Genomic DNA, 15,707 nt, shown 5'->3' with positions numbered 1-15,707 from the left:
ACTTTACTGGTTTCATTATTTTTGTGATGATGCAAACTTGCATAGAAGTGTGTGGTTTTATATTTTTCCTTTATAAGAGCAGTATTCCAATTAAACGTATGCACCATTTATGTCCAATAGATTTAATCAGTTAGAATAATAAGACACTATTGGGCTTTCCAAATCAGATACCATTCACATGCATCTTTGCACTGCAGACACAGAAGCTGCATCTAAACTGGCTTTTACATGTGTAAACACAGACTGATTAATGCAGCTCAGAGATGCCATGAATTGCAATTAAAATAAATAACGCTGATATGAATGTATTAAAAATACAATTTTGAATATTTGATGTTAAATTTATTTATTAAAACAATGAATATGCATGTATATAATTTAGAAATATAAGTCATAAACCCATTCAGGTCATTTATGTTCTCATGTATTGAATTGTTACGCTCATTCTAGCTGCATTTTACTAACTGTAAAGTAATAGCTGGACTATGAAGACCTGTGATTGCTTTTACAAAGCAAGTGACATACTGAATACCATCACATCACACATCATAAAAACAACAGTTATGATAATACACATGACTTATGTCTGCACATTCACAATAACAGCTGATGTTACACAACAGTTTACTGTATAAAGAAACTGCAGAGCTTTCCAGAACATCTTTCTGTGTAATCGATCAGTAATTGAGTGGTGTGACAGTGTGCTGCAGGGTTTGATGATGTCAGAACCTGCTCGTGTCTGCATGTTTGATAGATATGGTCCTCTCTGTGCTGCTGTGACTCACAGAGGATGAAGTCAGACTGTATGATGAGTCTGTGTGTGTGTGTGTGTGTCTGTGTGTGTGTGTGCTGCCCTCTGCTGCTCTCTCTCTGTGTGTGTGTGTGTGTGTGTGCTGCCCTCTGCTGCTCTGTGTGTGTGTGTGTGTGTGTGTGTGTGTGTGTGTGCTGCCCTCTGCTGCTCTGTGTGTGTGTGTGTGTGTGTGTGTGTGTGTGTGTGTGTGTGTGTCTGTGCTTTCTGTGTCTCGCTGCTGCCCTCTGCTGCTCTGTGTGTGTGTGTGTGTGTGTGTGTGTGTGCTGCCCTCTGCTGCTCTGTTTGTGTGTGTGTGTGTGCTGCCCTCTGCTGCTCTGTGTGTGTGTTTGTGTGTGTGTGTGTGTGTGTGCTGCCCTCTGCTGCTCTGTGTGTGTGTGTGTGTGTGTGTGTGCTGCCCTCTGCTGCTCTGTTTGTGTGTGTGTGTGTGTGCTGCCCTCTGCTGCTCTGTGTGTGTGTGTGTGTGTGTGTGCTGCCCTCTGCTGCTCTGTGTGTGTGTGTGTGTGTGTGTGCTGCCCTCTGCTGCTCTGTGTGTTTGTGTGTGTGTGTGTGTGTGTGTGTCTCTGGGCTCTCTGTGTCTCGCTGCTGCCCTCTGCTGCTCTCTGTGCTGGTCTTCACCTCGTCCTCTCTCTGTGTTTCTGTCCCAGGCTCAGAAGAACGAGCGCGAGTCCATCCGGCAGAAGCTGGCTCTGGGCAGTTTCTTTGACGATGGGCCGGGAGTCTACAGCAGCTGCAGCAAGAGCGGCAAACCCAGCCTGTCCTCCCGGTCAGTACCAGCCCTCACACACCACACACATCTTCTGAAAGAAGAACGAAAGAAAACATTCAGTTTAATGCATCCTTGTTGAATAAAACTATTATTATTAGATATTAATTTATGCATATATATAATATGGTAAACATTTGAGCTCATAGATATCACCGTACTTCCCCAGTTTATTATTGTGATCACAGATGATTAAAAGAATAGTTTGAATGACAAGTGTTGTGAAGTGTTTAAATATGCTGAACGGATAAAACCAGGATTACAGATTCTTCTGTGATTTTGGTGACATGTTGGAGATAAAGGTTTTTCCGAGGGAACTTTGGATTTCTGTTTTTATCACCTCAAAACTCAGAAAATACTGTCAAGGGACGGGGAATACTCTAAAGATTGGCGCATGTCAGAGAGACATAACATTTTCAAAATATATTCTGTATTTGAAATCTACAGACACAAAAATATAAAGTGCAATAATAAAACCAAGCATGCACACACACACACACAAATGGCATATTTTACCCAAAAATTCTTCATACAGTGAACTACCAGTAAAATGTATTTTAAAAAAAAATTTAGGAACAAAAATTATTCATTATTTGACCTGTGCATGTTTTGCTGAAGGGGTTTTCCAAAATTTTTTTTTTTTCTTTGCCAATGTGACCTATTTCCACCACAGACCGAGCGAAATAAAGCCTTGCTTGGTAACAGGTTGAGCTTAATTGGTGTTATCTAATTGTGTACTTTACAGTAACAGCCGGATTATTTTTGGTTGACTGTAATTCATCAGCGTTATCTGACATTATCAAGATGAATCAGTTAGTTCTTGTCATATTTGATAACCATTTTCTAACTATAGTGAATAAACAGTGATCTAATGAGAGAAATGCTAAAGGTGTGTGAACACATGTTGTTGTGACTGTATGTCTAGTACACACACACACACACACACACACACACACACACACAGACGGATGGATCACAGGGACACGGGCCTTTTCTTCAACTTTCCATGACCACAGCCTGAGAGCGGAGCTGCGGCTCAGAGAGTGAAACAGCGTCACGTTCCTGTGTTTGTGTGGTTGAGCACAGCTTTCAGACACTCTCTCTATGAACATCAAGGGCTTCCCCCTCCAGCTCCGCACCACACACACACACACGCTTCCCAAAAGGGAAGAAGCTCCTTCTCTCACACACACACAACTGTAACCTGAATCCCTGCGGCTCACTTTCTGTTTCACATGACCGGGACGAGCACTTCTCTGCCGTCATTACAGTAAAACATGAGCTCTGACCCACATCATTCTGCTCCAGATCCACCGTACTTCTGCTGGAGCCACCTGGAAATCCCATCATCTTGAAGACGGGACACTACAGGCTCAGTTGTTTTTCATGCACTGGTCACTTTTGAGATTTTGGGCTGTTCTGCTTCAGTAACTTGTCTTCTCTTAACATCTTCTGCATCCATATTGCTCTGTCTGCACCTGACTTGAATCATAAATCATATCTGCAAAGGGAGTTTGTTTCTTCACTTCAGCAGAACTCACATTATTTTAGTTATTTTCTTTAAAGGCTTTCCCAGTGGAGGTTGTTGATATATCATTTAGCTGATTTTACTATTGCACTTTATTTCTGGAGGTCAATTATTGTAAAAAAAAAAAAAAAAGTTTTCTCCGCTCCAGCAGCAATGACATTCAGCAAATGTTATAGTTTTGTTTCTATCTATATTCTGAAGAGTTTGTTCGTATATCATTCACACAGATTTACACTCAATATTTTGTTGTTGTTGTTCTGCCTGTTTGTGATTTATGGAGTGATAAAAAGAGAAATGCAGAATCCCCCTAAAAACCGTTAACATGTCAGCAGAATCAAATCAAGTTTGACCTGGCTTCATCTGTTCTGGATATGAAAACAACTCTTCTGAACACCTGTCATCCGAACACTGTTAACTGTGATGAATAAACCGGGGAATTATGCTGATATCTGTTAGTTCGTTAGTTTAATGTGTATCTATCAGTTCAAATGTTCATCTGCTTTAAGGAGAGAGTGATTTTCATATGACAGATGCACTAGAATCTAGCTTCAGGGAATATTCTGATTTCAGCTGGAATTGTATTCAATTCTTTGTAGAAAAAATAAATTTTTAATTTCAACCATTTCAACTAAATCTGCAATCAGACATTTTTAATTCATAATATTGTTATGTTGTTCATCGTGCCATTTAATTGCCGAAACACAATAACAAAAATCCAATTCTAAATGTTGTTTAAACTGCAAACCACACAGAGCTGTAAAGTGAAGCGCTCTGGAAACGTTGGAGTCCAGTTTTCTGATGCTTCAGCAGTTCCTGTTCCTGTGCGTTTCACTGCTCTGTGTGACTCTCAGGCTGCTGATGTCACCACGGGTATTCCAGTGCTCTCACTGTGTGCTTTTCTCAAATCAACGCTGTTTTATTTATACAGCACCTCCAAAACCATAAAAATCAACCAAAGTACTGTACACAAGAGCATAAACATAAAGCAGACAATCCCAGAGCGATTAAAAATGCATGCATATAATCATTCTGCATTAGTGATGACTGAGCTGACTGAAGTGTTTAACAGCACTGCATCTCCTCACAGGCTCCAGAGCGGAATGAACCTGCAGATCTGCTTCGTTAACGACAGCGGCAGCGACAAAGACAGCGACGCAGACGACAGCAGGACTGAGACCAGCCTGGACACACCGCTGTCTCCCATGGTACACACACACACACACACTGATGTTTTGAGACAGCCCCATCAAGAATGCCCCTGAATTGGGGATGTTGTTTCCAAGCCTTGGCTTCCCAGCAGACAGAGGCTGAGTCAGAGAGGGTCACAGAAATGACCCCACCTACACTGACCCTGTGCAATCACCATTCAACAGCCCAATCATCACAACACACTGGGGTGTGTAGATTCCCCCTGGACACACACCACATCAGACACACACACACACACACACACACACTCACACACACACACACTCACTTACTCACTCACTCACTCACTCACTCACTCACTCACTCACTCACTCACACACACACACACACACACACACTCAAGCGTATATTAATATTATGTGGTAGGGGTGTAACGGTACTGTAATAATATTAAAACCTTCCTAATCATCAGGAAGAAGGAATCGGGAACCGGCGGACAATCAAAACATTTTAATAATTCAAAAATAAACACAAAACAGCGCACCAGCCCCTCACGGACGGCGTTTCTGCTGCGTGTCAGTAGGATGGCAGCTGCCTGACGTTTTCTGTGTCTTTACACACCTGAATCGTGCCTGACGCGGTGCTAGCGCTGCTGCTGCTGCTGTAGGTGACATAGAGGGAGGCCACCGAGGCGCCGACAGACCAGGATCTTGTCTTCACGACAACAATATCTATACTTCATGTTGAGCATAAATATAAAGCCAACTGATAAAGGACACCGTCAACAGTATTGACGGCAAAATAGACTATGTTTGACAAGTGCAATATGCCAGTGTGTCACCGGCCTGAGGTTTTCAGAAGGCATCACGCGAGTGTGAACATCACTACAATTAGGACAAAACGATTGTAATTCAAACGCAGCTCCCGTCGGCATTTAAACAGACCTTTGCTCTTAATTCTGATCGGTCCAACACAATAACGAAATCTGAGCAGGTCTCAAAACTGAAACTGTTCATGCTGCACTTTACACTTTGGAAAAGTTATGTATATATTTTAAATATGAGCAGAAGCTGGGATTGGTAATGCTGCACTGTAATCATAGTTATTTATTTATTTATATGTTTCATTATATTTTATTATATTTTATTTAGTGGAGAACTTTGCAGCAGTATTTTATTTCTTATAGTTTTTATTTTATTTTAAATATTAAAAAGTATTTTTTTAAAAAGTAATTTTAAATATTAAAAAGTATTTTTAAAAAAAGTGTAAACACATTGTTAAAAAAAAGTTTATAGTAATAAACAAGCTGCAGTTTAATGTTTGCATTTACATACCGAACCATGATTTTTGCGTACCGTTACACCCCTAATATGTGGTAATCAGGGAGAAACGGAACAGGTCTGGGAACTAAATCATCAAAACCATGGAAACTAGTTAGGGAACTCAGGTAAACGGGTACAGTGAGAAAACTACAAAAGCAACATCTGACAATTATCTGCAAGCACAGATTATCGGTTTTTAAAGGTGTCATGACATGGAATTTTTTTTTTTATCTCATTGTTTTTTTTTAACTGCTTACACACAAAATCTTTCCTTGTCACACAATTTCTGAAAGCTGACACTCAAACAGCAGAAGCACACATCAACTCTACAAAACCATGCACTAATTCTCAGACTCTGACTCAGTTTTCAATTTCATAAAACACAACACACAGTTCTCTATGGAACACACAAAATAATAAGGTGTTTGCAAATGTTTATGTGATTTTTGGAAGGTTTTGAAAATGTGTGAAAGCAGTTGAAAAAAAAAACAGTCACATGTTCCTCGAGGTTTGCTTATAATTTGGGTCGATATATAACAACCGTTGACATATCAGCTATATAAGGAAAATGGCCAATATAACAAACTGATGGTTTATTACAGTTTTTGCCTATTGCAGGAACACTTTTTGCAAAACTTCGGCCCACTGTCTCAAAACTTTACATACAAGCACACAAGACGCAACACTGGGAAATAAACCATTCACATCGATGACGAATTGAAACTGCTATCAAAACCTAACAATCCTAAGTCAAAATGTCACTCTGAGGACAAATTGATACACACTTGCATCATATGAATACCCTTTCAGATTAGCAGCAACACACTAGTGTACTTAATATAAAACACTGCAGTCTTTAATTTTCACTGTTTTTATTCATTTCATCCTTTAGCATTTTGTGAAACTCAATGCAACACTTACAGTTTTTGTTCTGTTTTTTTTTTCCCAACAAAGGTTTTCACAACAACCAAAAAATAAAGTACTGAAAGGTTACAAATGACATTAACTCAATACTGCAAATCACACTGATATACTTAACAGTACAGTACAGTAAATGCAGTAACGCAAAAATAAAACACAATACACTACTGTAAATACAGAAAAACAGACCAATTGTTCGTGTTGGGATTACAGATCCTGCCGCCTGTTTGAGTCTGACAACAGGATCTCATCAATGTCACAGGCCATATTTTCTACTGCTAAGTAATGGGAAAATTACTCCTTGTGTGCCGAATCCATCCACGGATTGACGTTACCTCAATGTCTCTACATGCCTCTTCCATTGCCTGTAGAAGGGGCAATGTGGTTGGGGGTCATATCTAGATTCCTTCTAGTGGAAAAAAATATTCGATAGGGATAAGAAATGTTGAGTAAGGGGGCAAGTATACAACTTCAAATTGATCATGGTTGGTGACCTAGATTTGGCCTTCTCGTCCCCCTAAGGAACCTGATGATCAGGTCATGCTTCCCCACCGACTTCCCTTGCATGGGGTCGTCACTGGCAGCAAACACAGCCCTATAGACTTTAAAGGGATACTCCATCCCAAGATTAAAAAATTGTCATTAACCGCTTACCCCCATGTCGTTCCAATACCCTAAAACTTTGTTCAACTTCAGAACACAATTTAAGATATTTTGGATGAATACCGAGAGGCTTGTCTGTCCCATAGACTGGCAAGAATTTTTCACTGTCAAAGTCCAGAAAATTATGAAAAATGACATTAGAATAGTTCATCTGCCATCAGTGGTTCAACCGTAACATTATGAAGTGAAGAGAATACACTTTGTACACGAAGAAAACAAAAAAAGTCTATACTGAGAAAAGAGGTCCTCTGTGTTTAGGAGAGTTTGCTCTTTTCCTAGCTGACCTGAAGGTCCAACTGGCTGAGGTGCAAGAACACCAAGCTCATGTGTTCGCACAACTATCCTGAGACTTAGATAGTATGAGCCAGCCATCAAAGTAGTTGAGAATGCGAACGCCCTGCTCTCTCAAGGGAACCAGGTCTGCCTGCACAACTTTCATAAAGACACTGGGTCACAGGGACAGCCCGGAGGGAAAGACCTTGTACTGATAACCTCGTGTTTCGAACAGGATCCGCAGTGATGATCAGTTGTGTGGAAGGATCGACACATGGAAGTATGCGTCCTTCAGGTCGATCACTGCAAACCAATCTTGGGTATGGATGCTTTTTGTATCAACATCTTAAACGGTGACCTGTGAAGGGCTTGGTTAAAGACACACAGGTCCAAAATCAGTCATAACCCACCGCATGAAGTACGGGCTGTAAAACCCTCTCGTCATATTGGCTGGAGGGAGGGGGGATCACAGTAGGACTGTGATCTCCGCACACAAGACAGGAGCATCAGCCACCATCACTGATGTGAAGCAGATACCACTAAACTTGTGTGGACGCTGGGTTAACTGAATTACATAGTCGAGTCTAATGGTCCACAGGGGCCAGCGAGATGATCTGGGTAGCCAAGCACCTAGACACCATACAAGCTGGACCAGCGGGACCACCAACATACCCATGATGGGGCAGCGAGGTGGAACACAGGGACCCAGTCCCTAGATGGCAGCTGCAGCCTGCTGGCGAGAGAGGAGGATGAGCGTGATCCGTCTGTGACTCTCCATGCCTTCTTGGTACCCAGAGACAGAGAAAATTGCTCTCTCATTGAGATTCTGGGAATCCAGATTCTCCACCCGGCCCTCCTCCAGAGAATGGAGAAGTGCATTCACCTTCATTGCTTTCCAAATCTCTGGCTTCATTATTTGTCAAAATCTGAGTTACAGTTGAAAACTCTGGGACACAGAAATGATAAAAAAGTTTTAGGATTTTACATTTCTTTTGTTTTGTTTTTTTGTTTTTAAACTGCTAACACACATTTGCTTAAAACTTCTTCTAATTTTTCAAAACTACTGTAAACACAAGAATACTGTAAAGTCCAAGAATCGCACACACAAAATGCAAAATGCCTCACATCTCTTGCAAAATGAAGCACTGATTTCAAAATATCACAAACTCATCTCAAAAGCAAACATTTTCCAACACTTTGGCATAATATTAATTCCTGTTAGATTTTTTTGTGTGTGTGTTATATAAACAACTGTGTGTTGTTTTTTTCAAAAGGATCATCAGGGTCTGAGTTTTTTTAGGCAGATGTTGTACACAGCAAAAAAATCCAGAGTGAAATTAACTCTGCGGGGAGTACATGTGAGACCACACTCAAGAGTGTGAAAGTGTTAAAATAGGAGTGTTAAATTAACACTGAAGCTGAGTTAAAGTTAATGAGATAATTAAGTGATTAATTGAATGATGATTGACCATTATTGACGATACCTGACAATTAAAATCTGACTTTAACATTTAACAAGGGGTCAAGAGCCCAACTAAAGCAAACACTGACCACTATAATGGTGACACCAATAAAATAGTGATTTTCGTATTTGTTGATTCTGCATGTTAACATCAGGTCTCATCAATAATGGTCAATCATCACTCAATTAATCACTTAATTATCTCATTAACTTTAACTCAGCTTCAGTGTTAATTTAACACTCCTATTTTAACACTTTCACACTCTTGATTGTGGTCTCACATGTACTCCCAGCAGAGTTAATTTCACTCTGGATTTTTTTGCTGTGTATATCTAGTTTAATACATAATCAAATCATTTCCACTGTTTCACTGGCTCCAGATGGAGAACTGTGATATGAATATTTGTGTCTATAGACCACAAAACTAAATCATAAGGGTCAATTTCTTGAAATTGAGATTTATACATCACCTTAAAGTGGAATAAATAATATTTCCATTGATGTATAGTTTGTTAGAATCTGACAATATTTAGCTGACAATCTATTTGAAAATCTGGGGGGAAAAATCTAAATATTTAGAAAATCACCTTTAAAGTTGTCCAAATGAAGTCTTAGCAATGCATATTGGCAATCAGAAATTAAGTTTTTATATATTTGTGGTAGGGAATTTACTAAATTTCTTCATGGAAGATGATTTATGAACATGAACATGATCTTTTTTTAATATCCTAATGATTTTTGGCACAAAAGAAAAATGTATAATTTGACCCATACAATGTATAAGTACTACTTATGATTGCTTTAGTGTTCCAGGGTCACATTTGTCTTCTGTTCTCTCTGTCCACCTGTCTTCAGAGCAAACAGAGCTCGTCTTACTCGGACAGAGACACCACGGAGGATGACTCAGAGTCTCTGGAGGACATGGACTTCCTGAGCCGACAGAAGAAGCTGCAGGCAGAAGCCAAGCTGGCTCTCGCGATGGCCAAACCCATGGCCAAGATGCAGGTGGAGGTGGAGAAGCAGAACCGCAAGAAGTCTCCTGTGGCGGATCTGGTACGTGTGCTTTACTCTGAACCACAGTCATTGAATACAGAAAATCTTCTGTCAGTAAGGCAGTGTTGGGTTACTTTGCTTACTTTGGAAATATAATAGGTTACAATAGAAACTTGTTTTAAATGCTGAAAAAACAAAAGTAATGCTTTTTTCAAATTCAAATTCTAAATTAAATCTGCCTTCAATCATTACTTCTCAGGGTAAGAAGATTGAATGTGTTTCTAAATACAGATATCTCGGTATTTTAATAGATGAATCTCTTTCTTTTACTTCTCATATTCAGCAGCTGGCAAAAAGATTAAAACTTAAACTAGGGTTTTATTTCAGAATCAAATCCTGTCTCTCATTCGAATCTAAAAAGAGGTTAGTTGCTGGTACTTTTATGTCTATTATTGACTATGGTGATGTTTTATATATGCACGCTTCGTCTCAAAGTTTACATGCACTGGATACTATATACCATGGAGCTTTGAGGTTCATCACTGGTCTTAAAGTCCTCACTCACCACTGTGAACTGTATGAACGTGTTGGATGGTCTTCTCTGTCAACACGGAGACTTCAACACTGGTATGTTTTTATATATAAGGCTATTTTAGGTCTTCTTCCATCCTACCTTCTGACCTACATCAGTGTAAAAGATATAGGGACTTACAATTTTCGGTCCCAGGATCTTGTTCTTTTGTCTGTACCAAGTGTTAGAACTGAGCTGGGGAAAAAGGCGTTTAACTTTGCTGCTCCTTTTGCATGGAACAAGTTACAGAAAAATGTGAAACTTAATAAGCTTGTCTCATTGGTTACTTTTAAGAGGATATTAACTGACTTGGAAACAGCCACATCTGGCTGTAGTTGTTCTGCATGATATGCTAAAGATTTGTGGTTGTTGTATCTGCTATTTTAGTTGTCTTATGTTATTGTGTATTCTGTGTTGTATGTATGGTTGTACTGCTGCCTATCTTGGCCAGGACACTCTTGAAAAAGAGATTTTTAATCTCAACGAGTACTTTCCTGGTTAAATAAAGGTGAAAAAAAAAATTCCCCAATTTAAAAAGTAACAGTAGTGATGAATATGAGCTGACACAGGTTCTGTAGTTATCATCCTGACTAGAGCTAATCATTAAACACAAAACAATGGCACTTAGCTGTATTGAATATGTGTACTTCACATATTAAAATATGTTCTTAAAAACTGTCACTTCAGATAATATAATATGAATGAAATAAAAGACCATTAAGTGACTTAAAGAGAGACATTCCCAGGACTGTTTCTCAATGCTCAATGCAATAAAAAGTGATCTTAGTAATAATGTCGAGTGAAAGGTTTTGCTTTAAAGTACATTTTAAATCGCTGTATTCTAATAATATTTTGTTATTTTGAAATACTAAATAACATGTCCAAAAGTAAAAATAAATTAAAATTCATGTATTAATTTACTAAAATTGCAACTTCATCATTACAAATTAACAATACTTTGCAATTCGTAACGTACAAAGATTCAATAGAAATTATATTTTAGTTTATCAAAAGTGCTCGTCAGTACATTTAGCAGTACTTTCAAAGGCAATAGAAGTAATTATGAAATTACATATAAAGATGTAATGAAGTCCTGCTAAAGCAGCTAATTACTTTTAAGGCTGCGGTTCTATGGTTGGTTGTGCATCTTTTTCCTTCCAGTCAACTTTCTGTTAACATGCTTGGATACAGCACTCTGTGAACAGCCAGCTTCTTTGGCAATGAATGTTTGTGGCTTACCCTCCTTGTGAAGGGTTTCAATGATTGTCTTCTGGACAACTGTCAGATCAGAGGTCTTCCCCATGATTGTGTAGCCCAGTGAACCAAACTGAGAGACCATTCTGAAGGCTCAGGAAACCTTTGCAGGTGTTTTGAGTTGATTAGCTGATTGGCCTGTCACCATACTCAAATTTGTTGAGAGTGAATTGGTGTGTTTTTGTTAAATGTGAGCCAAAATCATCACAAATTAAAAGAACCAAAGACTGAAACTACTTCAGTCTGTGTTCATTGAATTTAATACACAAGTTTCACAATTTGAGTTGAATTACTGAAATAAATCTACTTTTCCACGACATTCTAATTTATTGAGATGCACCTGTGTGTGTGTGTATATGTAGGAACAATTCAGATACAAAAGCCATAAAATGTCTTTATTTTTTAGGGTTGAATGTGTAGTCTGTGGTGTCTTTACACAGATGGGATATTATCATGACACACAATAGGTGACGTGCTTTGTTCAGTTTATATATAGAATACAATCGAGCAGTAATTTTGATATTAGCACAATTCCAGGAGAAGGAAAGACGTCATGCGTGGCCTGCATTGAGAATGCCTCCTCTTCACCGCTGAAATGAAACTGTGACACACCACGGGAAGCAGCTGCTCTCGGCTCTTCCTCCAACGCTGAGTGACGTGTTGAAGAGCGAGCGTGGCTTACGTCAGGGGCACGCTCACGGGGAAATCTCCCGCAGCGCGAGAACTCAAGTGTCCAGTGCCTGGAGATGTGACTGCACAGCTTATGCAATGACATGCAACTCTCATTTAAACACACTTTTATCAGTCAGAATTTGAAACTTTCACACACACTCTCACATGCAGTCAACAGTACTTTTTTGTCAAAACTGAAGTAGACTTTGGGATTGGGATTTATCATACATCCTTGTACAAACAAACAAGCACACTTGGAGACCTGAACACACTTGAACCACTTTTAATCGTCATTCTTTCTTATAGTGCTTTATACAATAGAGATCATTTCAAAGCAGGCGTCTAGAAACAACCAGGAAAAGGACAGTGTTGCAAAATGAATTAATTCTGAATTCACATTCACCTTCAGCTTTATTATAAATGGCGTTACAGAGTGTTATTATTCAGATCAGATCAGCTCAAGCTTGGCTTTCGTCTTGTGACATCAGTGCAGGCAAACCTATTATATTACAGAATATTAATTAAAGGAAATAGCGTCTTCCAGTGTCCTGCATATGAGAGCAGATCTGGGATTTTTTATTTTTTTTATAATGTATTGATATTAACACCGTAAACCTTGCAACAACCTGAATCCTACTGAATATGAAAAAGTTTTCCTGATTTGTCCTCTGTAGCAAGCTTCTAGCGAGTGTCCTCTTCACACAGCAGGACTCATCTGACTGTTACAGTTACACAGAAGCATTCATCTAACCCTCGCTTCATTGGCTACAGAGTTAACATTCACTTCACCAGCCAGCGTATAAACTCAGCTCATATCTGTCTAAAATGGGGGAAAAACCTTAGAATAGGAAGAATGTGAACTGATGTGAAAGTAAAACTGCAGTGTGTCAGAATGAAGCGAGTCCTCATGGGAACTTCAGATGGGTGATTTACCTGAAGAATTACCAGTGTCATACTGGTATTTGTAATGTGAAAAACCTGCTTGAGTTTCTGTGAACAGATCTGCTGTCCATGCTTATTTTTATTCAGCACTCCTCATGTCTGCTCAGACAGACTTCGTTTTCATAACCCTGTCATTATGAGAGATAATAACCCTTGATTCTCTGGAATAGCTGGCTCTGACTGGTCAGTGGTGTCATTATAATAAGGATGAATAACTGACCGCTGATTAAAGCGCATCCTTTTCAAACAACATTTCCAGCTAAAATCTTTCCTAATATACATGTTCAGAGAATAGCTTCATGTTGTCAAATTAGACACGCTACTAACTGAAATGACTGATAATTAAACTCACATCTGACAACCGCTTGACATTTTATTTCTGAGAATAGTTTCCCATCCTCTAAATCCCTCCATTAGTTTTGTGCAGTCTGACATTTTGTTTCACGAACACTTTCTGAGAATCAGTTACTCGATCTTAGAACAAAACCAAACCTGATCTGAATCCTCTCCTCTGAACCGCTTCCTCCAGCCTCAGCTTTTCAACTTATATTTTCATTTATGCCCTTTTTAAAGAGTACTGGCCATCTCTAAACCATGCAAAACAACCAATATTTAAATAGTTGAGCTAGACAACACTAGAAACTCACTAGAGCTCGATCCAAAAGCTGTGAAACAGAAGAGCACTGATGATTGATTCATGTGTGTGTGTGTGTGTGTGTGTGTGTGTGCAGCTTCCTCACATGCCGCACATCAGCGAGTGTCTGATGAAGAGGAGTCTGAAGCCCACGGATCTCAGAGACATGACGCTGGGACAGCTCCAGGTCATCGTCAACGACCTGCACTCTCAGATCGAGGGTAAACACCTCACACACTGCACGAATGCGCTCCGGAGTGTGTGACGTGTGTGTGACGTGTGTGTGTGTGTGTGTGATGCTCAGGTCTGAACGAGGAGCTGGTGCAGCTGCTGCTGATGAGGGACGAGCTTCACATGGAGCAGGACGCCATGCTGGTGGACATCGAGGACCTGACCAGGTGACCAAACCATGACAAACACAGGACTGGAGGAAAAGTACAAGCCTTGAGTTTCAGGACTACTCCAGTAAAGCACAAATTCCCCTAGACAAGCTTGAAGTACTTTACACGGGAGCCAGAACATGTTTTCACAGCGCCACTCACATATAGATCTGAATCAGATTTTATTATTACATTCTCTGCTTTTAGTGAAAGCTTTTAGTCATTCTGTTCTGTTTGTGTCATTTTTTTTAGTCACACTTTTTTAAGGTGTTTAAATAGCAAATATTCCAGTAATATGCATGATATTAAAACAACTAGTTAACATTAAGAACTGATCCTTAAAACTAAAGTGTTAGCATTTTATTTTTATGTTTATTTAGTTTTTATTCATTTTTATTTAAGTTTTAGTTATAAAAGTTAACATAAAGTTAAATTAAATGTGTATATATATATATATATATATATATATATATATATATATATATATATATATGTGTGTGTGTGTGTGTGTGGTGTATTATTAGCAATAACCAAAAAAAAAAAAAAAAACATTGTATGGTTAAAACAATTATTGATTTTATTTTATGACAAAAATCATTAGGATATTAAGTAAAGATCATGTTCCATGAAGGTATTTAGTAAATTACTGTAAATATATCTAAACTTAATTTGTGATTGGTAATATGCATCGCCAAAACCAGTCTTAAGTGTCCATTTTTTTATTAATTTCAACATCATCTGAAGCTGAATAAATGATCTCTCATTGATGTGTGGTTTGTTCGGAGGACAATATTTGTCTGAGATACAACTATTAGAAAATCTGGAATCTGAGGGAGCAAAAAAATCTAAATATTGAGAAAATCATCTTTAAAGTTGTTCAGATGAAGTTCTTAGCGATGCATATTACTAATCAAAAAATCAGTTTTTAAATATTTACAGTAATTTACTAAATATGTTCATGGAACATGATCTTTACTTAATATTCTAATGATTTTTGGTATAAAAGAGAAATGTAGAATTGTGACTCATACAATGTATTGTTGTCTATTTCTACAAATATACGTCTGTGACACTGATGACTGCTGCTGTGCTGCTGGGAAACACACACACACACACACACACACACACACACACACACATATACATTCAATTGAATGGTAATTAAATACTGTTAATCAATAAGTGTTTTCACACTTTTTTTTTTTGTAAAATCCCTCTAACCAACCAACAGAAGGCAATTCCTTAATGACAGCATCATCATCATCATCTGATGAATTCTGGGATGTTTGAAATCAGTCTGATAATACCAATATTTCAGGCGATGATTAAAAAGTGAAGTGGTTTTAATAAAGATCCTGTGCTTTTTCCT

At 38.7% G+C, this 15,707-nt stretch overlaps 2 protein-coding genes across 4 annotated transcripts in view; both read left to right on the top strand.

Moving 5' to 3' along the window:
* The window catches only part of si:dkey-77f5.3 (uncharacterized protein LOC326903 homolog), a 320,099-nt gene that overhangs the window by 294,015 nt on the left and 10,377 nt on the right, over positions 1 to 15,707 (top strand). The gene's annotated exons all lie outside the window — the stretch shown is intronic.
* LOC127972330 (schwannomin-interacting protein 1) overlaps positions 1 to 15,707 on the top strand; it is a 211,522-nt gene that overhangs the window by 194,938 nt on the left and 877 nt on the right. For all 3 annotated transcript variants that reach the window (XM_052575767.1, XM_052575768.1, XM_052575769.1), the window contains 5 exons: positions 1,456 to 1,574; positions 4,190 to 4,307; positions 9,748 to 9,945; positions 14,056 to 14,179; positions 14,263 to 14,356. In XM_052575767.1, the coding sequence (XP_052431727.1) occupies positions 1,456 to 1,574; positions 4,190 to 4,307; positions 9,748 to 9,945; positions 14,056 to 14,179; positions 14,263 to 14,356 (653 nt within the window). The remainder of the gene's footprint in view (positions 1 to 1,455; positions 1,575 to 4,189; positions 4,308 to 9,747; positions 9,946 to 14,055; positions 14,180 to 14,262; positions 14,357 to 15,707) is intronic.

This window comes from Carassius gibelio, chromosome B15 (assembly GCF_023724105.1).
Source record: "Carassius gibelio isolate Cgi1373 ecotype wild population from Czech Republic chromosome B15, carGib1.2-hapl.c, whole genome shotgun sequence".
NCBI lineage: Eukaryota > Metazoa > Chordata > Actinopteri > Cypriniformes > Cyprinidae > Carassius > Carassius gibelio.
This window is presented reverse-complemented; position numbering and strand designations above follow the sequence as displayed.